We start from the raw sequence: 25,486 nt of genomic DNA, 5'->3' as shown, positions 1-25,486 counted from the left end.
TGAATCAGTTCTAATGAGGTGGATGAAACTGGAGCCTATTATACAGAGTGAAGTAAGCCAGAAAGAAAAACACCAATACAGTATACTAACGCATATATATGGAATTTACAAAGATGGTAACAATAACCCTGTATGCGAGACAGCAAAAGAGACACAGATGTATAGAACAGTCTTTTGGATTCTGTGGGAGGGGCGGGGGGATGATTTGGGAGAATGGCACTGAAACATGTATAATATCATATAAGAAATGAATCGCCAGTCCAGGTTCGATGCAGGATACAGGAAGCTTGGGGCTGGTGCACTGGGATGACCCAGAGGGATGGTATGGGGAGCGAGGTGGGAGGGGGGTTCAGGATTGGGAACATGTGTACACCCGTGGCAGATGCATGTTGATGTATGGCAAAACCAATACAATATTGTAAAGTAATTAGCCTCTAATTAAAATAAATAAATTTAAATTAAAAAAAAAAAACTATCAGGTGAAGTCAGAAAACATCAGAGCCTGTTAATAAGTAATTTTTAAGGTACACTTCTGTATCTTTAAAGAAGACTATCTTTAACCAATCAAGCAACTACACATAAATACCAAACAATGTATCTCCACTTCAATCTCCAAATATTGCAAAAATGTGGACTACTCTCATAGCCATAGGATGATGCTGGAAAGCAAAGGTAGTAAGTTTTTCTAAATACCTTATTTCTTAATTCTAAATGCACAAAATACAGTATATGTATAAAAAATACAGTCTTTAGCCAGCTTACTTACCTTGAAGCAAATGGAGTTCTGACCATTGGGAAGAAAATTCTCAGCAACCATTTAGTTGCAGAAGTGGAATATTCTTGTTAAACAACCCTTCACTTCCTGGCTCAAAAGTTACCTCTAACCTTACTTCTCTCCCTCTTTTACGTACATTGAATCAAAGCACCATTTATAATAGAGTTAAGCCTCTGTGGGCAATTTTACTACAAATAAGAATGGTAGAGATTCATAAGCTCAGCTGCTACAACTTGTAAGAAGCTTTAAACACATCAGAAATATATTCATTTCAAAGAGCTCTCTCTATAAAACAAAATGTTAAATAAAGCTTTGCAGGCTGTTTTTTAATGCACCAAGCAGCCCACATTTGAAATGTTAACATAGTTATTACCTAAAAATGACCCAAAGAATATCTGAAACAACTAAGGAAAAAAAAAAACCTTAATTCTTTGATAGGAAGAAGCACCCTAATTTCTTAGACTAAAATAATAACAATGAAATACTATATTACAAGAAACAAGAAAGGAAAGGCCTAAGAGTTACATGTTACAGTCTCTGAAGCTGGATAATGGAAAGGTAACTCCATATTTCTTTCTTCTTGTTAATTTATCTCCAGTATCTGAGTTGAAGCACAAAGCAGCAAGAGTGCAACTGATTCCAAACAACTTGGAATTTTATTGTAAACATCCCATAAAGAATGGCAACAAATTAGTCCAGTTTTTTTTTTTCTTTGAAGATAATTGCTTATAATGACTAATAACTGCCAAACAAAACATCTTTTATAAACCAAGCCAGTTTAGTTTACCTTTCTTTACTGAATTTTAGTTTAATGGACATTTTGTCCATATACAACATCACATCAACTATTAACTGAATGATTTTCCACCTTAAAATTTACGGATACTAAGAACAAACATAAGGTACAATTTTGTTAATACTTTGTTAGGAATTACAAAAGACAAGGATGATAAGTTACAGGACAAAGAAATAAATTACTGATTGCCATCACCACAGTATTGTTTAAAGAATTAACATTTGTAGTACTGCCTAATATGTATCTGGTGACACATGTAAACCACATTTCCCAAGTGGGTTTCTAAATATTCTTGTATGTGATTTCAAAAGTCAATTACCAATGGCAATTTTAATATGTATCAATAGTTTTATTTTTTAGAAAATACTTACAATGCTTTTATGTCAAAGTATCATATTCTAAATTTAATTAAGATAGGTCTAAGAGTAACAAATGGGCACACATATAAATAAACAAACACATCTTAACTCTAAACTGCAGGGCCTTTCTACTGTACTTCTCCCATCAATGAATCATAAATTGCCAGTTTTGTTGAAGTTTGCTAAATTAGGTACAGTCTTCATTGCAGAAAGAGAAATGAAGGTAAGAGCAAGCAAGAGAGAAATGATGGAATAGGAAATAAGGATAAGACTATATGAGAAATAAATGTCAAGAAATTTGAGGACAATAGATATTATACAAAATACAGCACCATAAATATAATTTAACTTCATAATTAAAATTTAATCAAAACGTTAAATTTGGGAAAATGATCTTTGAATATTCTACTTTCAATAACTTTCATAAAGCCTCACGTAACACAAAAATGTTGGGGATGGAATTAACATTTAAAACAATGAACTTTAAATGTTAAAAGTTCCATTTCTTCCCCCAGAAGTAATTATGTATTTCCCAACTCAAAATGTTGGTTATTGTTTAAAAGGCAGGATATCAAAGTATACTGAAAATTATGTAGTTAAGTCTCCCTTCTGTGGATGTGAAAATTCCAACTTAAAAAGAAAATGCCAACTTTAAACCTAAGTACCAGTTGATAAATGTGCATAAAATAATTCCCGAGATATATAAGCAAGTAATAGATGTTTAATTTTATCACTACAAGATACAAATTTTGAAAAATTCTCCAAAAAGTTTTTGTCAAAAGTTAGAAGTGGCGTACACATCTTTCTATTTCAATCATTCTGTTATTATCTGATGACAATCTAGGATTACAACAAAAGCAATGACAAAGATAAATCACTCAAATTTACTTTAAAATATCGGAAGGCTGAGTTAGATATCTGAGCACACAGTTGTGCAGAATAAGATTTAATAATTTTACTCAGTTTCCTAGCCTCTGGGTGAAACAAAGTGCTGTATGGAAGAATTCTAGCACAAGCCTGATCTCTGGGAAAGGAAATGGACAAAGAAACACATGAAAGAAGGGCAAATTAAATTTTAAAAATAGGGCATATGTACACAACAAAACGTAGATTGTTTATCTAGAAGGCATAATGATATGGATAATCAAGCAGTATATATACTGGGTAAGTGCTTTACAACAGAAGCAATGAATTGGTAGACAGTGAATACAGCTGTCTTCCATATAAACTTTTTTTTTTTTTAATGTCTGAGATAAAACATGTTAAATTGAGGGAAAAAAAATCTACATATAGATCTGTGCACACACACACATGAGTGCATGCGTGCACGCACACACACACAAATTTAGTCATTACACTAAGAGGCCAGTGAATGTTTTAGAGAGCATCCTGTTGCTGGAAGAGATACACACAGCAAGCCATAGAAGCAACACAATCTGTTTCATAAACAGATACACATGCTAGAATCTTAAAGCTGGGAATTTAAACATTATTAGCATTCATGAGAAACATTACAATTCATTGACTATTAATATCTAGAACGGGAATAGGCTTGTACATGTATATGCTCTCATGGACCTAAATGTAACTTTTTTCTTAGAAATTCATTTAAAATTTAGACTTTTTTTTTTTTCCAAATTTCTTAGCTCATTTCCTACTTGCTTTGCTATGGCTAAACCCAGATCTTATTTAGGTTTAAAGAACCTCTAAAAAATTAAAGTGATAAAATATCAATGCAATACAAATTACAACACATTCACAAGAGGTGATATTACAAAAAAAAAAAAAAAAAAAAGTATAAATTGGGGGGTGGGAATCCAGATATAAAGGTAAAAACACTGTCTTCCAAACTTTTATTTTTACACTTATTAAAATAATTTGCATGCAAACAGAAAATTATCTGTTTTGTAGTAAGTGAAAACTATGCTCATCTAACATACCCTGGTGACTAACTCTTTACATCCTAGTAACTGAAGTCAACATTACAGCAAAATGCTGTTCACTAGTATTTTCACAGTATCTCACTACATATAAAATATTCTTTAAAATGTCTTCACCCTTTTTATTCTAATTATCTAAACCTAGAAAATCTTGACATTTGGGAAATAAATGTGCCATTTTTATTTTTCAAAATAAATTATAAATAAAGCTTGAGATAGCTAAACCACACAAATGGCAATTCTTCTACATTTCAAGAGGTCAGCTCTTCATAGAAGAATGTCAAAAAAAATTTTCACACTACAACGATATACATGATACACATTTGGATATATCCATGAATTTAAGTAACTATGTTACTTTGAATAGGGTAGGCCAAAGTGTTATCAATTCCAGGAAAACACAGGCACAAATTTAGTCTAAATGTCCAAGATATGAATAACTAAAATAGTACATTTTATCAAAAATCAAATGTAGAGTTTTAAACATGAATGTTTTTAAATATATATATTATGGGTTAAAAGTGGCAGCTGAGTTACAACCAGAAGTAATTTTGGTTTAGTGAAAAGTAGACTACAACAACCAAAAATAAACTTGATCTACTGTCAGGAAATATAAATTAGTTCCATTAATAATTTGCAATACTTTCTTAAAGCCTGAACATCATTTCTACTGCAAGTGAAAATTGTTTAAAGATGTTAGTCCAAGAAAACCCTCTACCCAACCCAACCGAAAAAGCAATGCTATGTGTGTACTCCTTCCTCTGCACTTAAGGATTTTCAGATGCATGAAATGAATGAAAACATGAGACAAATACATTAGCTTATGAAATATCCTGGGATTACTAAGCATATATTAAGAAGTTCCTTTTATTCCATAAGTTTGATTTATGGGCAAACTGGTTGTTACAAAAACAGAGATCAATATTATTCTTACCTCAAAAATCTAGGGTATCTAATGAATTAGCAAATTTGCAACCCCTCAAATTTGAGGAGTAAAATTGATCTTGGAACTCAAGCTCACTTATGGAACCAATGTGCACTCTACTGCTGTAAACAAGACCATAGGGTTTATTTTTAATCTATAAAATAATGACTCAAAATATCAGTGTGCAGTGCAACCAGGTTCTATTCTGAAAGATTAACAGAAGAACCCTTTGGAATGGTATGAGCTGAACCTACATTGATTCAAAATATTAGCTAGCTAAAACATTCCAACTCAAACTAGGTGCTGTGCTACATTTTAAAATTCAATACCAGTCACTCACAGCTGTTAAATAGCAAGTGGTAGCAGGGATATATAAGCAGTAGATCAAGTCTACTTACACAAATACGCTCTAAGAAAAGCCTAATAAGGTAGAGCTTATGATACTTGAGAAAATTTAATTACAACTATTCATTTGAGAGCCAATACAATTATCAACAACCTCTCAGCTTATAACTTATGAGTATTCATTCCTACCATGCTTGTTCTATTTCTCCTTAGTTTCTCCTTATAATGAATAACAGCATCTATTTTTCTTAATGTTTCCAGTAGTTGTAGTTAATAGAGGTAGCTGAGCTACTATTCAGTTATTCTTTGTGGATGAGGATTTTTCAAATGTTTAAGTTATTCTTTAAGCTACACAAGTTCTATTAATGCAATAAAATTTAACAGAAAAAAGAAAATGGATGCAAGAAACTTTTGCATTTGGCACCTTGTCTAGATCGATACCTCAAGTATTCTTTTTTAATAAAGTTAATGCACACATCAGGACACACCACAAAGATCTGCTACATATTTACAAGGCACCAACCCTTTCTTACCTTTAACATGAATTAAGCAAATCAATGAAAAGCATATTAAGAACCCCCCACCCCCCCAAAAAAAAACTGTAGTATAAATATATACTTCAGTTCAGTACAATTCATGAAAGTTTGGCCTGGGAAGAGTAAAATAATCCAGATCGTTCTTACAATATAGAAACTGTAAACATTTAATAGCTGCCTTTAGGATTGGTGTATTGTGCAAAAGTTATTATTACTGGTACAAGAATCAAAATGGCAAAAACAAACTATATAAAACTCTGTAAGAAGGTGCTATACTTCTGTGATACAAAAGCAAAAGAGGGATATTCCATTTAGATAAAAATGTCATGCTACTCTTAAGAAGCTGAATGCTCCCTTAATGTAGTAAATCTGTAGTGTGTCTGTGGTTTGTGTGTGTGTGTGTGTAGAATTTTTTTTAAAATTTAAGGCCTAATGAGTAAGGCTTGTTTGAACAAATGAAGTGTGGAGATCAAAAGTCTTGAAATAAATGTATACTGGCATAATGGAAAAGCACCAATGTGAAAGGAAGCAGAAGTCCCCACACAACTTGCTTTGTAGATTTCCTGGTAAATTCCCTGCAGTAGAAGGCCATTGAATTTTTTAAATTATTCTAAATTTATTAACTGCTAATAATTCCATCCCATGAGATGGCTAACCCTGGCTTTTTCTGTCATTTTACGCACTCTGCCTGATCTGGATGTACCAAGATTCAGAGGATCTTCAGTGGACACAAAATTGTCATTATCAGAATCATCATTATATAAAACAGTCCTCCTGCCTTGGTTTCTTGTTTTAATTCGAGGCAGTCTACTGAAGCGTCCTGAAAACATAGTATCAAATTCATCATCTGTAATACGTGCACGTTTGGCTCTGGTGGCTCCTCTAGAAGCACCTCTTCCGCCTCTCCCTCTTCCTCTCCCTCTCCCACCACCTCCACCTCTTCCTCGACTGCCTCGTCCCCTGCCTCCTCTTCCTCTGCCTCCTCTACTCCATCTACCCCATCTTCCCCATCTGCCCCTTCCTCCCGTGCCTCTCGTTTTCCAGTTTCTTTTGCCATTGGCATACTGCTTTCTGAGTTTTCTTTTAGGCCTAGTTTGTATGAATTTGCTATAATCATGGTCTCCATCTACATAATCTTGATCTGTTCTGGAAGTTGATTCAGAGTCAGAATCAGAACCACAGGTACTTTCAGAACTTAAACTGGATTCTAACTCTCCACTCTCTGAGGAGGATAAATGTGATTTCTCTTTTGTTTCTTTTTTTTCTTTCTCTTCTCTTCCCATGATTTCATCTTCTTCTGATGCACTAAGTAGTCTTCTCTTGATTCCTGTCCGGGGCTCTCTGCCATCACCATTTGTAAGGGGTCCATCAATGGAGTGATCTAAATCAAGATGAATAAATTTTTTTAAGTTAAGCTTTGACACTGATAAGATGATTATGTATGTTCAAAAATTAAGAAACTGTCAAAAAATATTTCGTGCCCAAATATAGATGGTGTAAAACCATACAGAGTGTTGGTGTATGAATTTAAATCTGTTTGAAATGGAAGATGTTGTTGTTTAGATGCTAAGTCATGTCTGACTCTTTTGCAACCCCGTGGACTGCAGCCTGACAGGCTCCGTTGTCCATGGGATTTCTCAAGCAAAAATACTGGAGTGAGTTGCAATTTCCTCCTCCAGAGGGTCTTCCTCACCCAGGGATCGAACCTACATCTCTTGTATTAGTAGGCAGATTCTTTATCACTAAGCCACCAGGGAAGCTCCTGAAATGGAAGATACTAAGGATTTTATTTTTGTCTGACTAATTTTCGCAGGGATGAAGGGACTGTGTAGGGATGACAGGGGATGAAAAAGCTAGGCAAAAATTTAAGGGCTTGAACTCTAGGAGGGAACATGGGCACATGTTCAGAATAATCTTATGCATTCATTAGGCATTGCACTGGAATTGGCATTGATGGAATGCCACTGGAATACGGCAATGGACATTGGAATATGGCAATGATGAGACAAAGTATTTGCTCCTTGAATTTATATTTTATATTTTAGTGTGAAACCCTGATAGACAATGAAGCAGACAAATAAATAATTTCAAGTACTAAAATGGGTTATAAAGAAAAGGAAAAGTGGGTAAAGAAAAGAGTGTGAATGTATGTATAATAGCTAGGGAAGACTTTTCGGCTGAGGCAGTATTTTGGAAAAAAACTGAATGAGGTGATATCTGGACTAACACTGGAGGAAACAGAAACCAGTAAAATTAAGAGTAGAAGAGAAAAATAGGAAATAAGTTGGAGATGACAGCCAATGTAGGATTTTAAAGCTAGAGAATGACAGGATTCAATTTACATTAAAAGAGTGCTATGGTTGCTATCATCTGAGTTAATATTAGCCATTCCAGTTCATTTTAGTTATCTGATTCTAAAATGTTGACGTTCACTCTTGCCATCTCCTGTTTGATCACTTCCAATTTGCCTTGATTCATGGACCTAATATTCCAGGTTCCTATGCAGTACTGCTCTTTACAGCATCATACTTTGCTTCCATCACCAGTCACATCCACAACTAGGTGTTGTTTTTGCTTTGGCTCCATCTCTTAATTCTTTCTGGAGTTATTTCTCCACTGATCTCCAGTAGCATATTGGGGACCTACTGACCTGGAGAGTTCATCTTTCAGTGTTCCATCTTTTTGCCTTTTCATACTGTTCATGGGGTTCTCAAGGCAAGAATACTAAAGTGGTTTGCCATTCCCTTTGAAGTGGAACACATTTTGTCAAAACTCTCCACCATGACCCATCTGTCCTGGGTAGCTCTACATGGCATGGCTCATAGTTTCATTGAGTTAGACAAGGCTGTGGTCCATATGATTAGATTGGTTAATTTTTTGTGATTGAAGGCAAGAAACCCTTAGAAGAAATGGAGTAGCCATCATAGTCAACAAAAGAGTCCGAAATGCAGTAGTACTTGGATGAAATCTCAAAAACGACAGAATGATCTCTCTCCGTTTCCAAGCCAAACCATTCAATATCATGGTAATCCAAGTCTATGCCCTGACCAGTAACACTGAAGAAGCTGAAGCTGAATGGTTCTATGAAGACCTACAAGGCCTTCTAGAACTAACACCCAAAAAAGATGTCCTTTTCATTATAGGGGACTGGAATGCAAAAGTAGGAAGTCAAGAAACACCTGGAGTAACAGGTAAATTTGGCCTTGGAGTACAGAATGAAGCAGGGCAAAGGTTAATAGAATTTTACCAAGAGGACACATTGGTTATAGCAAACATCCTCTTCCAGTAACACAAGAGAACACTCTACACGTGGACATCACCAGATGGTCAACACCAAAATCAGATTGATTATATTCTTTGCAGCCAAAGATGGAGAAACTCTATACAGTCAGCAAAAACAAGACTGGGAGCTGACTGTGGCTCAGATCATGAACTCCTTTTGTCAAATTCAGACTTAAATTGAAGAAAGTACAGAAAACCACTAGACCATTCAGGTATGACCTAAATCAAATCCCTAACAATTATACAGTAGAAGTGAGGAATATATTCACAGGACTAGATCTGATAGACTGCCTGATGAACTATGGACAGAGGTTCATGACACAGTATAGAAGAGAGGGATCAAGGCCATTCACAAGAAAATGAAAAGCAAAAAAGCAAAATGGCTGTCTGAGAAGGCCTTAAAAATAACTGTGAAAAGAAGAGAAGCAAAAAGCAAAGGAGAAAAGGAAAGATACACCCACCTGAATGCAGAGTTCCAAAGAACAGCAAGGAGAGATAAGAAAGCCTTCCTCAGCGATCAATGCAAAGAAATAGAGGCAAACAATAGACTGGAAAGACTAGAGATCTCTTCAAGAAAATTAGAGATACCAAGGGAAAATTTCATACAAAGATGGACTTAATAAAGGACAGAAATGGTATGGACCTAACAGAAGCAGAAGATATTAAGAAGAGGTGGCAAGAATACATAGAAAAACCATACAAAAAAGATCTTCATAAACAAGATAATCACAATGGTGTGATCACTCACCTAGAGCCAGACATCCTGGAATGTGAAGTCAAATGGGCCTTATGAAGCATCACTATGATCAAAGCTAGTGGAGGTGATGGAATTCTGGTTGAGCTATTTCAAATCCTAAAAGATGATGCTGTGAAAGTGCTGCACTCAGTGTGCCAGCAAATTTGGAAAACTCAGCAGTGGCCACAGGACTGGAAAAGGTCGGCTTTCATTCCAATCCCAAAGAAAGGCAATGCCAAAAAATGCTCAAACTACCACACAATTGCACTCATCTCACACATTAGTAAAGTAATGTTCAAAATTCTCCAAGCCAGGCTTCAACAATACTTGAACTATGAATTTCCAAATGTTTAAGCTGGTTTTACAAAATGCAGAGGAACCAGAGATCAAATTGCCAACATCCACTGGATCACTTAAAAAGCAAGAGAGTTCCAGAAAAACATCTTCGGCTTTATTGATTATGCCAAAGTAACTGTGTGGATCACAAGAAACTATGGAAAATTCTGAAAGAGATGGGAATACCAGACCACCTGACCTGCCTCTTGAGAAATCAGTATGCAGGTCAGTAAGCAACAGTTAGAATTAGACATGGAATAACAGACTGGTTCCTAATAGGAAAAGGAGTACATCAAGGCTGTATATTGTCACCTTGCTTATTTAACTTATATGCAGAGTACATCATGAGAAACACTGGGATGGATGAATCAAAAGCTGGAATCAAAATTGTGGGGAGAAATATCAGTAACCTCAGATATGCAGATGACACCACCCTTATGGCAGAAAGCAAAGAAGAACTAAAGAGCCTCTTGATGAAATTGAAAGAGGAGAGTGAAAACGTTGGCTTAAAGCTCAACATTCAGAAACGAAGATTATGGCATCTGGTCCCATCACTTCATGGCAAATAGATGGGGAAACAGTGGAAACGGTGGCAGACTTTTTTTACTTTTTTGGGCTCCAAAATCACTGCAGATGGTGACTGTAGTCATGAAATTAAAAGACACTTACTCCTTGGGAGAAAAATTATGACCAACCTGGAGAGCATATTAAAAAGCAGAGACATTACTTTGCCAACAAAGTTTCATCTAGTGAAGGCTATGGTTTTTCCAGTATGAATGTGAGAGTTGGACTATAAAGAAAGCTGAGTGTTAAAGAATTGATGTGTTTGAACTATGGTGTTGGAGAAGACTCTTGAGAGTCCCTGAACTGCAAGAAGATCCAACCAGTCCATCCTAAAGGAAATCAGTCCTGAATATTCATTAGAAGGATGGATGTTGAAGCTGAAACTCCAATACTTTGGCCACCTGATGTGAAGAGCTGACTCATTTGAAAAGACCCTGATGCTGGGAAAGATTGAAGGTGGGAGGAGAAGGAGACGACAGAGGATGAGATGGGCTGGATGGGATCACTGACTCAATGGACATGAGTTTGGGTAAATTCCGGGAGTTGGTGATGGACAGGGAGGTCTGGCGTGCTGCAGTCCATGGGTTGCAGAGTCGGACACTACTGAGCGACTGAACTGAACTGAACTGAGGGTTGCTGTGCTATGGCAAATAGTTGTGGAAACAATGGAAAAAGTGACAGACTTTATTTTCTTGGACTGCAAAATCACTGCAGGTTGTGACTGCAGCCATGAAATTAAAAGACACTTGCTCCTTGGAAGGAAAGCTATGACTAACCTAGACAGCATATTCAAAAGCAGTGACATTACTTTGCCAACAAAGGTCCATCTAGTCAAACCTATGGTTTTTCCAGTAGCCATGTATGGATATGAGAGTTAAATCAAAAAGAAGGTTGAGTGCCTAAGAACTGATGCCTTCGAACTGTAGTGTTGGAGAAGACTTAGACAGCAAGGAGATCAAACCAGTCAATCCTAAAGGCAATCAACCCTGGAATATTCATTAGAAGGACTGATGCTGAAACTGAAATTCCATTACTGTGTCCACCTGTTTCAAAGAGCCTGATGCTGGGAAAGATTGAAGGCTGGAGGAGAAGGGGATGACAGAGGACGAGCTGGTTGGATGGCATCATCACTGAGTCAATGGACATGAGTTTGAGCAAGCTCCAGGAGATGATGAAGGACAGGGAAGCCTGGCATCCTGCAGTCCATGGGATCGCAAAGGGTTGGACATGACTGAGCATCTGAACACCAACGGTTGCTGTTCAGAGAACAGAACAGAGAAGGGGCAAGACTGGAAGCAGAGATCAATTGACAGTACACTGTAATAGACATGATATGTAATATATCATGAGAGATTTACCAATTGAGGTGGTGAGAAGTGATTGGATTTATATATTTCCTTCTGGAGGAGCTATCAGAACCAACATTTATAGTTCGAACTGACAGGATTTGTTGACTGTCTGGATATGAAATACTAAGTAAAAAGGAAAGTCAACTCCAAGGTTTTATGGCCTGAATAACTTGGTGGATGGTGGAGATATTTTGCTTGGTTAGAGAACAATGAAGGAGAATAGGTTTGGGCAAGCTGTTGAAAAAAATAGAGATTCCAGATTTAAATACTATCAGAAATCTTAAGGCATTTTAAGAAGAAAAAGAAAATCAGGTGGATATCACAGTCTAGAAATCAAGGGAGACCTGAATAGAGCTGGAGATATAGTTTTGGAAATTTTCAGTAAAAAAGTAACATTTAGGGTGAAGAGAACTGAGAAAGCTCATCGAGAGAGCAAGAAGTTGACTGAGGACTAAGACTTGATATATTTCAACATTTAAAGATAAAAAATAATTGGCAAAGATAAGCAGGGTAGGAGGAAAACAGGAGAGTGGACTGGAAAAACTGGAGAGAACAAAGAGTAGGGTTGTATGGTAATCATAACTACAAGATTGGCATAAGTGTTATGGACTTAATTTTGTGTGCCCTCCCACCTTTTGCCAAATACATATGTTGAAGCCCTAGCCCCCAATATGACTATATTTTGAGACAAGACCCTTATAGAAATAATTAAAATTAAAAGAAATCATAAGGGTAGATGGGCCCTAATACACTAGGACTGGCATCCTTAGAAGAGAAAGACACACCAATGCTTTCTGGCTCTCCCTGACTGTGTATATAAAGAAAAAGCCACATGAGGACACAGGGAGAAGGTAGCCATCAGCATGCGAGGAAGAAAAGTCCTCACCAGACACCAATCCTGCTGGCACCTTGATCTTGGATTTTGAGCCTGCAGAATTGTGAGAAAATAATGTCTATTGCAGATTTATGAAAAGGTGCACAACATCTCTAATCATCAGGGCAATGAAAATCAAAACCACAATCAGGTATCAGTTCACAGCTGTTAGGATGGCTAATATTGAAAAGATAAAGACTGGCAGTGGTTAAGACTACACACTTCCAATGCAGGGGGTGTAGGTTCAATTCCTGGTTGGGGAACTAAGAACCCACATGTTGCACAGCACAGCCAAAAAATTTCTAAAAACTAAATAATAAAATACAAAATTGAAAAAAGATAAGTGTTAGGGAGGATAAAGAGAAAAGGGAACCCTCGCACACTGCTGGAGAGAAAGTAAATCAGTACAGCCATTATGGAAATCAGTAAACATGTTCTCTAAAACAGAACTACCATTTGATTCAGCAATCCTACTTCTGGGCATATATCCAAAGAAATAGAAATCAGGATCTTGAAGATATGTCTGTATTTCCATGTTCAATATAGCAGTATTCATAAGAGGCAAGACATGGAAACAGCCAATCTTCCTACAGATGAATGGATAAAAGAAAGAAATCCTGCCATTTACAACATGCATGGAACTGGAAGACATTAGGCTAAGCAAAATAAGCAACATACAGAAAAAGAAATATTGCACAATATCACTTATATGTATAATTTAAAAGAGTCATACTCATAGAGGCAAAGAGTAGGATGGTGGCTGCCAGGAGCTGGAGGGAGGAAAAATGTGGAGGTGTTGGTAAAAGGGTCCAGAGATTCAGTTATTCTGGATGAATAAATTCTGGATATCAAATATACAGCATGGTGACAACAGTTAATACTGTATTGTATACCTGAAATTCACTAAGAGTCTAGACTTTAAACCTTCTCCACACAGGCATGCGTGCACACACACACACACACACATACACACACACAGTGGCTATGTAGAGGTGATGGATAATGTTAGCTTGACTCTGGTGGCCATTTCTCAGTACATATATATATATATATATATATATAACAAAATATCAAGTGGTACACTTTAAACATACAATTTTTAAATGTCAAATGGTATCTCAATAAAGCTGCTAAAAAATGAGCATCTGTTGTTTAAGCTACCCAGTCTGTAGTATCTTATTGTGACCACCCACGCTGACTACTAGATTGGCAAAAAACTATGGGGATAGCAATATGAACTGTAGACAAGAGATTTAAGTGATATTAAAAAGTTGTAGAATTTACAAAACTTAGAATGTGACATTTATGAGGGATAAAAGGTGAGTCAAAGAACACTAAGATTTTAAGCAGGATGACTCAGAAGATGACGGTGTCATTAAAATAGTGAGTGCAGAGAAAGAAGCACACTTGAAACAGAAAAATGGATGCTAAGCACACAAGGCAACCTTTTTTTAGGAAGTACTATAAATTATACTGATAGAACAAACAGATGTTAGGGCTAGATACATGAATTTGGAGTTATTAGCATAAAGACCGGAGAAGGCAATGGCACCCCACTCCAGTACTCTTGCCTGGAAAATCCCATGGATGGAGGAGCCTGGTAGGCTGCAGACTGTGGGGTCGCTAAAAGTCAGACATGACTGAGTGACTTCACTTTCACTTTTCACTTTCATGCATTGGAGAAGGAAATGGCAACCCACTCCGGTGTTCTTGCCTGGAGAATCCCAGGGATGGGGGAGCCTGGTGGGCTGCCGTCTATGGGGTCGCACAGAGTCGGATACAACTGAAGCGACTTAGCAGCAGCATAAAGATGACTGATGTAGTTATTAGATTCCTTTATTTGTAAAAGACAAAAAAAAGTGAGAAACTGCAAATAGGAGGCATGAAGGGCCAAAGAAAAGAAAAAATATAGAAATATAGGCAAAACAGAGATATACAATCAGTAGAGTATAGAAGCTAAGCAGTGGAATTCCTAAAGCAGGTAGTCAATAGCATGCAAAGATATAGAGAGATCGAGGAGGTGGGGTACTAAGAAAAGGACACTGGTTGGTCACTGAAGATTACTGGTGATTCTGAGGAGAATAGCTTTTGGGGAGTGGTGGCAGCAGAGGTAAGACTACAAAGGATAAAGGGATGTTTAGATTGAAAGGAAACAGAGGTGAAAAGTAGAAGCTATACTTTCTAAAAGCTTGACAGTGGAGGAAAGGACAAAAAGAGAAGTGGCAATGAATATACAATGTATAGCAGGATCAAAGGTGAAGGTAAAGATATAGACCGGGAAAAATGAAGCCACTAATTATTTTAAAGTAATCAGACGCTTCAATATTTGTCTTATAACATAAAATATAACTTTAGAATATATATTTTAAGCTATTTAATACTTTAATAATAATAAACAATGTAATCTTTCATTAAATTTATATAAATTAGAATGTATATATTCCAAAAAAGGTATTTGTAAAAGAATATTAATCATTCTTCCAAACTTCAAACAGATGACTACATCAGAACTTCCTTTGAACATGGTCAGGGTCTATAACAAAGTTTGCATAACGTTCAGTATTTATAACTGATGCCGCCAGACATGGTCCAAACTGGATGTACATGATAATGAATTATTAGGTCAGTGATTTCCTTTTTAGCAATGAAAATTATTCTTCAAATGAAAGCTATATGAAAGCTCAAAGCTCATACATGAAATTAAAAACAAAAAAAAGAGTTGTTCTGGTTGAACAGAGAAAGTTCTTCTGCGACTTTCTGAAGTACCTCTGTGGATTACCAAGAAATAGGTAGAGCAGTCTGAAAACCCCTTAATTATTGAGACAGCAGGCCCCGGAGAAAGATAATAATTTGAGTTATATAACTGGAAAACAAAAAGAAAGTTTCAAAAGTGGGTGTTGACTGAAAGAAGGCTCATTTCTTGACATAAACCCTTTGTAAAATACAGGTAGCCCTTAGAAATATTAGGCCTATTTAAAGATGATACTGAATTTTTTTCCCTTTTTTCTTAATGTGGTTTAATAAAATGAACAATCTTAAATATGTCAAACAGTCTGGGTTTTATATGCTCAGGGAAAGATAACTTTATTTAGTTTTTCTTCCCTACTCATTTTAAATTTTATTTTAAAAAACTAAGATATGTTTGGAAATGTACATATGAAATCCTATCTGCCTCAAATTTGACAATATTGAAATCCTCATTAATTTTAAGGACATGCTAAATTTTACTACCTAAATATATCAGCTTTTAAAGGATTTGTGATAAAGGAACAAAGAATAAATGCCCAGTTCATATTTATTTCTTACCTTGCTTAATTGGCAAAACTCTATTTCGAAATGATTTGGCTTTCCCTGGGTCATGGCTATTTCCACTTCGGTTATATCCACTGAAGCTCGATGAAGAAAATGGCCCGTCTGGTTCATCATCAAGTAAATACAGTGAAAGCCCTTCAGCAGCATCTGAAACTTAACATTTAAAAAAAGACTAATGTTAACATAATTATGCTTTCATAAAAACTAAAAAGGCTGCTTTTAAAACTATAGCTTACTCAGTTATTTCACTCTAACATCAAAATTACAAGTTGTTTGAAGGAAAAAATATGAACATTTTGAGAACAAATGGTTTATTACATCATTAAATTTTCAGGCTCCACCCATCAACACAAAATTGGATTAAAGATTTACTAAGCATAGCCCCTCACATCAGAATAAGACCCAGTTTCTCCTTCAGTCAGTCTCTCCCAGCAGGAAGCTTCCATAAGCCTCTTATCTTTCTCCATCAGAGGGCAGACAGACTGAAAACCACAATCACAGAAAACTAACCAATCTAATCACGTGGACCACAGCTTTGTTTAACTCAATCAAACTATGAGCCATGCCCTGTAGGGCCACCCAAGACGGACGGGTCATAGTGGAAAGTTATGATAAAATTTGGTCCACTGAAGGGAATGGCAAACCACTTCAGTATTCTTGCCTTGAGAACCCCACGAACAGTATGAAAAGGCAAAAAGATAGGACACTGAAAGATGAACTCCCCAGGTTGGCAGGTCCCCAGTATGCTACTGCAGATCAGTGGAGAAATAACTCCAGAAAGAATGAAGAGATGGAGCCAAAGGAAAAACAACACCAAGTTGTGGATGTGACTGGTGATAGAAGCAAAGTGTGATGCTGTAAAGAGCAATATTGCATAGGAACCTGGAATGTTAGGTCCATGAATCAGGTTAACTGGAAGTGGTCAAACAGGAGATGGCAAGAGTGAACGTCAACATTTTAGGAATCAGAGAACTAAAATGGACTAGAATGGGTGAATTTAACTCAGATGACCATTATACCTATGACTGTGGGCAAGAATCCCTTAGAAGAAATGGAGTAGCCATCATAGTCAACAAAAGAGTACGAAATGCAGTACTTGGATGCAATCTAAAAAATGACAGAATGATCTCTGTTCGTTTCCAAGGCAAACCATTCAATATCATGGTAATCCAAGTCTCTGCCCTGACCAGTAATGGTGAAGAGGCTGAAGTTGAATGGTTCTATGAAGAGATAAGAAAGCCTTCCTCAGCAATCAATGCAAAGAAATAGAGGAAAACAACAGAATGGGAAAGACTAGAGATCTCTTCAAGAAAATTAGAGATACCAAGGGAACATTTCATGCAAAGATGGGCTCGATAAAGGACAGAAATGGAATGGACCTAACAGGAGCAGAAGATATTAAGAAGAGGTGGCAATAATACACAGAAGAACTATACAGAAAGATCTTCATGACCCAGATAATCACGATGGTATGATCACTCACCTAGAGCCAGACATCGTGGAATGCGAAGTCAAGTGGGCCTTAGGAAGCATCACTATGATCAAAGCTAGTGGAGGTGATGGAATTCAAGTGGAGCTATTTCAAATCCTGAAAGATGATGCTGTGAAAGTGCTGCACTCAATATGCCAGCAAATTTGGAAAACTCAGCAGTGGCCACAGGACTGGAAAAGGTCAGTTTTCATTTCAATCCCAAAGAAAGGCAATGTCGAAGAATGCTCAAACTGCCGCACAATTGCACTCATCTCACACACTAGTAAAGCAATGTTCAAAATTCTCCAAGCCAGTACTTTCTGATGAAGTACTTCCAGATGTTCAAGCTGGATTTAGAAAAGCCAGAGGAACCGGAGATCAAATTGCCAAAATCCGTTGGATCATCAAAAAAGCAAAAGAGTTCCAGAAAAACATCTATTTCTGCTTTACTGACTATGCCAAAGCCTTTGACTATGTGGATAACAATAAACTGTGGAAAATTCTTCAAGAGATGGGAATACCAGACCACCTGACCTGCCTCTTGAGAAATCCGTATGCAAGTCAGGAAGCAATAGTTAGAACCAGATATGGAACAACAGACTGGTTCCAAATAGGAAAAGGAGTACATCAAGGCTGTAAATTGACACCCTGCTTATTTAATTTATATGCAGAATACATCATGAGAAACACTGGGCTGGAAGAAGCACAAGCTAGAATCAAGATTGCCGGGAGAAATATCAATAACCTCAGATGTGCAGATGACACCACCCTTAAAGCAGAAAGCAAAGAACTAAAGAGCCTCTTGATGAAAGTGAAAGAGGAGAGTGAAAAAGTTGGTTTAAAGCTCAACATTCAGAAAACTAAGATCATGGCATCTGGTCCCATCACTTCATGGCAAATAGATGGGGAAACAGTTGAAACAGTGACAGATTTCATTTTTTCAGCTCCAAAATCACTGCAGATGGTGCCTGCAGCATGAAATTCAAAGACACTTACTCCTTGGAGGAAAAGTTATGACCAACCAAGACAGCATATTAAAAAGTAAATACATCACTGCCAACGAAGGTACATCTAATCAAAGCTATGGTTTTTCCAGTAGTCATGTATGGATGTGAGAGTTGGACTATAAAGAAAGCTGAGCACTGAAGAATAGATGCTTTTGAACTGTGGTACTGGAGAAGACTCTTGAGAGTCCCTGGACTGCAAGAAGATCCAACCAGTCCATCCTAAAGGAAATCAGTCCTGAATATTCATTGGAAGCACTGATGCTGAAGCTAAAACTAAAACACTTTGGCGTCCTGATGCGAAGAGCTGACTCATTTGAACAGACCCTGATGCTGGCAAAGACTGAAGGCAGGAGGAGAAGGGGCCAACAGAGGATGAGATGGATGGATGCCATCACCGACTCAATGGACATGAGTTTGAGTAAACTCCAGGAGTTGGTGATGGACAGGGAGGCCTGGAGTGCCACAGTCCATGGGGTCACAAGGAGTAGGACACAACTGAGCTGAACTAAAATTGAAATTTTCAAGCACAGAATATCAAAAATGTTTCCAAGAAAACTACTTCCTCAAATAATGACTTTTCTGGAGAAGGAAATGGCAACCCACTCTAGTATTCTTGCCTGGAGAATCCCAGGGACAGAGGAGCCTAGTGGGCTGCCATCTGTGGGGTCACACAGAGTTGGACACGACTGAAGCGACTTAGCAGCAGCAGCATAATGACTTTTTAACTTTTATGTTGGAAAATATATAGCAGATGTGTGGTCTGAGATATTTCAGATGTTAAAAATCATAAAGACATAATTTTAAAGTTGTTATTTTAAAATTCATCTAGTCTTAACACCCTCACTTTAAAAATAAAGAAACTATGACCTAATATCTTACCTAGGGCCACAGAGATAGAAGCACTGAGGGTAACATGCAACTTTTCTATATCCAAATCCATTGCCCTTTGCATTTTAAACCATGCTGCCTCTTCTATATCCTTAGTATTTAGCTAAAATACAGAATACCAAAAATAAAAGACATATTTACCAGGAGATGAGAAAGGAGTGCTATTCCTGGCATAAGACACTGAGGTATTCTGGTCATTTTTAGGCTGCAGCTTCATTTGCTTCTGTTTCCCTTTTGGACTGTAAGTAAAAATATATAATAATGAGCAGTTTTTTTCTAGTAGCAATATGTTATGATAGATAGTATGTTACAAAATGCTTAAACTAAGCATAGAAGAAATGCAATATAATTTAAATGAAATACTTCAAACTAGTAATAGGACAAAGTTAAATTTCAATCATTAAAAATTTTTTAAAAAAGGTTTTGGTATAGTAAAATTCATATAAACAAAGCTTTAGGTTACCAGCTCCATCTTTATACAGGTTTAAGAGTTTTTAAAAAAAATAAAAAACCTCTTGGGTGTTGAGATTCCCTCAAAGTAGTTAATAAACTTTAAGAAGGTAATACATACAAAATGTTTTGAAAACTAAACTGCTACATTAATGTAATATACCTAGGAGCTCTGTTACTAGATAATGAACTGCTGCTGCTTCTTAGACGTTTTCTGTACCGTGGCCTTCTCCTCTTCTGACTCTGGATTGCTGACTTATATTCAGAGATGATATTTTTAATACGACTTTCAAATAAGGCAGACAATCGCAGTGTCATGCTATAGATCTGCAAAGGCAGAAATTAGTCTTGTTTTACCAACCATTTTAATTATATAAAAATAAAAGGTTATAAACATGCTTGAACAATATCAGCATCATCCTTTCAGACATAATATATGTGCTACTTCTACACTTGAAAAATTCTTCCTGAAGAATTAAAACAAGAAACCATTTTCACTTACAAATAATAAGGATTTTTAAAAGATAATATCCAGTGTTGGGAAGGGTAGGAAAAAACATTCTTATACATTGCCAGTGGATATTTTAACCTGAACAACTTTTTAAAGACAATTGGCTATACATGTCAAACCCTTAAAATATACACATCCTTTGGCTAATAATTTCTTCACTAGGAATTTATCCTATGGTAACATCAGAGAATTACACATGCTCATCATATTCAAGGATGTTAAAGATGTTAGCCACAGCATTATCCATCTAAAGTGAAAAATTACAAACAACCTGTATCTCTAGCAATAGGATGCTGGTTAAACAATACAAAACCACCTGTATGGTGGAATACAATGGAGACATTAAAACCTCTGTTTTCAAAAAGTAATGATAAAATTGGAAAATGTTCATTATGTATTTTTAGAAATGCTTCAAAATGTAAAACCTACTAAAAGATATATAAACATTTATAAGTATGAATGTAAATGTAGAAAATAAATCTACATTTATTTTAGAAATATGCAGAAAATGTAGGGAAAATATGAAAAATTATGTTCAGAAATCAGTAAAAATTCATTTTATATGGAGTAGAACCGACCATGTATATACCTACTGTGCAACTGATTTAAAAGTTAATCAGATACTAGTGATAAAAAAAACATGAAAATTACCTTATTATTCTTAAGATGTGTAAGTTATGATAGAACATAAAAAACTATTACATTAAATGTGAGTATGAATAAAGTTATAATTTCCCAATATAGTTCACTAATTTGTTATAATAAAAGGAACATAAATATTCATAGCTAATCTAAATACTTCATATAAATTAATCCTCCCAACCATTTTTATTAAATTATTTATTGAACATATTAAAGAATACTCAAATTTCTACTATTCCTTTCTTTGACTTCTTTTTGGCAAATATAGGTGTTATTTAAGAGAAAAGAAGAGGCAAGTAGGAGAAAGCAAGAGGGGCTGCTTAATTTCTCTTTAATGCTTGCTTGATAAACTGTTTCAGAGAAAGTACTGAGAATCAAACTTTAGAAACTACATCAGAATGATAGTACATACTTGTTTAGCAATTTTAAAACTGGTTATAGAAAACTGCCTGATATATAACTAAATGCTTAGGTAATTAATCCACCTATTAATGGTTCTTCATACCCGTGACTTTTTATTAGAGGTGTAAGCTTTGGAGTTGCTGAATATTTGGCGAACATCCTTATAAAATTCCAGAGGACTACCATAGTTTCCTGTTTCCAATGTTTCTTTCACAGTGCTGAAGTCCATAGGAGTGTCTATAACATCATGATAATCCTACAAACAAGAATGTGTTATTAAACACAAAGGCTAAGTAACAATACTACACAAAACAATGGGACTGAGATTTGCATCGCCATGAAATAAATATACTGCTTTTTAATCTGCCACTTACCTCTTCCTAGCCCCCAAATCATCTTTTTAATAGAGGTCTTTTGGTGGCTCAGGGAAATAGTAGGGTTCTGTGGAAGAGTCTTAGCCTTCACCCTTCAATGAAAAACCATTATGACTCTCTCAAGGGACAGAGCAGAAAATTCAGAGCCACTGACTTCATCACTACATAGTTTAGAGTATCTTGAAAATACGTAGCTAATTTGTGACATCAAATTATTTAATTCTGTGTGAACAATCCCATTTTCTACTTTCATTGAGCAATTTGCCAGGGAGTTGGCATGAGGGCATTCTCCCTAAACTGTCATTAGTTGAAGGTTATAATCAAATTGGTCATGTCTGTGTATTTCTCCTTTTTGTTTTTTAATAAATGTGACACTTTTGCTTCATCTAAAGTCTTCAGTCTCAGATTCATAATTAGTTTGATTTTCATTTGGTTGGCCAAAAAGTTCCTTCAAGTTTTTTGTAACACCTTATGAAAAACCCAGACAAACTTTTTGGCCAACCCAATAGTTAAAGGTGGGAGAAGATTCTCTCTATTTTAGCCTAAATATTTCAAGTTTACTTAAGATGTTCCTAGAGTTATCATACGGAACTACATCTGGAATTTATATCTTATATATACCACTACCACCAGTAATAAACATGTTTTGGAGTGAAAACCATAGCCAATATTAACTCCTTCATCCTATTTAGAATCATTAAGAAGTAAAAGCACATTTCTCTCAAAGGAGAAGCCAAAGGGCCAGAAGACGGGGAGAAGAAAGGTATTATAAAAAGAGGGGAAAAATATTTTTCTAAGTACAAGAAAACACAATTGATCTTATTGCATTAATATATTTTCAATTTTTTGGCTTAAATAAAAAAAGTGTATTCCAATATAATATGGTGTATGAAACAAAGATTTCTCATAGAGAAAAATTATAGGTAATTTGTATAACATGATGGCCAAAACTCAAAAGACCCACTCAGCCCGCTGAATGAAGTCCTACTCAGAATAATCAGCTGCAATTACAGACATAGTTCTGTTGTGTAATTGATGTTTTCTACTCTGCTACAGTAGCTTTAGACTTATAGAAACAAACACCTGCCTAGATGCTACAATGAACTCTTGAGAACATGCACTATTAAAAAAAAAAAAAGTAACAACAACCAAAAGCTTAAGCAAAGGTAAAAAGGCAGTGAGCAAAGTTGGAAAATAGTTTTACAAATTACAAGAGGTTTATTTACAGTATGGAAATTTTAAAAAGTAAAATAATACAAAAACAATCAGAACATATATACCTTTTAAGAGATTACTATGCATACCTCACAAAGAGATGAATCTTGTTGTTGTCCTGGAATAACAGACTCAGAGGATTCACCCTCGTGCTCTTGATAGCCCTATTAGGGTAAAAAAGATATATTGTGTTTCAAGACTACCACAACAAAATATCAAAATTTATAATACAATTATGATCTAATGCACAAAGATCCATAAATTGGAATGTTTTTACTGACTATAATTTAAGATGAAGGAGGAATTCTACATTCACCATTCTCTATTATGAAAAACACAGGACTAATTTATTCTACCTAAATCCACTACAAAAAACAAATCAAGCTTTGTTGAACATAATTTTGATCCTTATTTGAATGACATTTTCCCCCAACAGAAACCAGTGTATATGGAGAAAATACTGATGCTTGCTAATTTCAGAGGATGGTCTGATGGTATTTCTGAAATATTGCTGTTATCATTTTTCTGAAAAACTTAAAACAGATTTGCTATCTGTAATAAAGGTTATTCAACATATAAATAGATACACTTCTAGAAAAGGTATCCTATAATTTAAAGATCTCACTCTTTTATCTTTGAAGAAAAGTAATATGGTATACTGGTTATTCAATAAGTGACCATATTGAATAACATGTTTTTTTACAAATTAAATAAGGCCGACATATGTTATGAATGGACTCTAGTATGTAGGAGTGTATTAGAAGTTAGCAAAAAGCATTAAATAAATATCCAAAATAAAAGCAGGAAGGAAATGCAAAGATATTTAGATTAAAATTTGGTTTACAACTGTGTATTTATACACAAAGTACGGCAGCCGTTTTAAAAAGTCAGGACTAATCACACTATTCACTTTCACAATTCAGAGATGCACTAATAAAGAAGGAAGGAAAGAAGAAAGGGGAGGAAGAGCTCTTAACTAGACCTTAGCATAGTCATTTATGGGAAATTAAAATACATATTGGTAATTATTTAAATAACTATGCTTACTGGGTAGGAAAGAGGATCAGATGGTTGTCGAAATGGCTCTGAGTCTTCACGTTCATAAATGAGGCCCAATAGTTCTTTGCACTGTTTTCTCCAAGCATCAGGATTAAACCTTAAAGACTGTCTTCTGCCTCGGCATTTGACCTGTAGATTTTTAAAGAATTATATTTAAAAGCTCTTTCCTTAAGTCTTTATTGATTTTTCTCCTGTCTTCCTAATGTTAATATATCTATATAAGATAGAGCACCTGATAGGGGCTACATGGGGTCTCATTGATAAGATGGCTCATTATGTTGACTTCGCAAACAAAGAATAAATCACAGTGATCTGTGAGACTGACCAAATTTCCCAAATGGCATCCTGTTATCTCACTGGTGCCTATTTTCTCAAAGCTGCGAGACCACCAGATTCTAGACCTCCAGCTATGTGACCATCCCTTCAGAGAATTTTTCTTTGGTGGACTCCATCAGAAAGGGAGAATGCTGGTTCTCCTTAAGAGCCAGTCACCCTCTCTTTTCTCTCTAATAAATTTCCTTTTCTTGCCTGACTGCCTGGCTCAGTCTCTTTTTGTCTGCACTCGCCTTATAGCATCCATTTAAAAGTTTCTTAGTTTTGATTAAATATCATTCCCCCTTGCAAAAATATAAACAAAAACTAGATTATTATATTCACAGAAACAGCAAGAACACTAGTATTCTGAATTCTCATTTTGAGAAAATCCAAATCTTAAATTAAACACAGAGGAACAAATTTTTCCTGAACAAGGGCAATAATTTTAACACCTTAATCTTTGCTGGTAGTTAAGAATATTTGACAATGGCACCATAATTTTCTCAAAATAACACTTGAACAATATGTATATTTTTAAAGTAAATTCTTTGTCATCAGAATATACTCTGCTGCTGCTGCTAAGTCGCTTCGGGCATGTCTGACTTTGTGCGACCCCATAGACAGCAGCCCACTAGGCTCCTCTGTCCCTGGGATTCTCCAGGCAAGAATACTGGAGTCAGTTGCCATTTCCTTCTCCAATGCATGAAAGTGAAAAGTGAAAGTGAAGTCGCTCAGTCGTGCCTGACTCAGCGACTCCATGGACTGCAGCCTACCAGGCTTCTCTGTCCATGGGATTTTCCAGGCAAGAGTACTGGAGTGGGGTGCCATTGACTTCTCCAGAATATACTCTAGCCTTTACTATTCTGATGTCTTTTGTATACATTCTCTTTCAGTATTTGAAAGGAAATATTTTCCTTATATATAACAAATGTTTGTCTAATTATCATAGAGTAGAAATGTGCAGAACAGAGTTAACATAAAAGACCTGAAGCTATCTTTAACAGGCCTTGCTTCTCAGGTTAG

The 25,486-nt window shown here is 35.9% G+C and overlaps 1 protein-coding gene across 5 annotated transcripts in view; it reads right to left on the bottom strand.

The window, feature by feature from the left end:
- Positions 1-430: 430 nt before the first annotated feature.
- The window catches only part of BRWD3 (bromodomain and WD repeat domain containing 3), a 156,017-nt gene continuing 130,961 nt past the window's right edge, over positions 431-25,486 (bottom strand). For 3 of the 5 annotated variants that reach the window (XM_005908810.2, XM_070365388.1, XM_070365390.1), the window contains 7 exons: positions 24,137-24,277; positions 23,179-23,253; positions 21,604-21,756; positions 20,109-20,272; positions 19,637-19,734; positions 16,124-16,282; positions 432-7,057 (listed from right to left, as the gene is read on the bottom strand). In XM_005908810.2, coding sequence (XP_005908872.1) covers positions 6,303-7,057; positions 16,124-16,282; positions 19,637-19,734; positions 20,109-20,272; positions 21,604-21,756; positions 23,179-23,253; positions 24,137-24,277 — 1,545 coding nt within the window. In that variant the 3' untranslated portion in view covers positions 432-6,302. Of the gene's footprint in view, positions 7,058-16,123; positions 16,283-19,636; positions 19,735-20,108; positions 20,273-21,603; positions 21,757-23,178; positions 23,254-24,136; positions 24,278-25,486 lie in introns of all 5 variants that reach the window. The other 2 variants (XM_070365389.1, XM_070365391.1) reach the window with 2 other exon arrangements.

This window comes from Bos mutus, chromosome X (assembly GCF_027580195.1).
Source record: "Bos mutus isolate GX-2022 chromosome X, NWIPB_WYAK_1.1, whole genome shotgun sequence".
Taxonomy (NCBI): Eukaryota; Metazoa; Chordata; class Mammalia; order Artiodactyla; family Bovidae; genus Bos; species Bos mutus.
The sequence above is the reverse complement of the archived record's forward strand: the minus strand, read 5'-3'. Positions and strand labels throughout refer to the sequence as shown.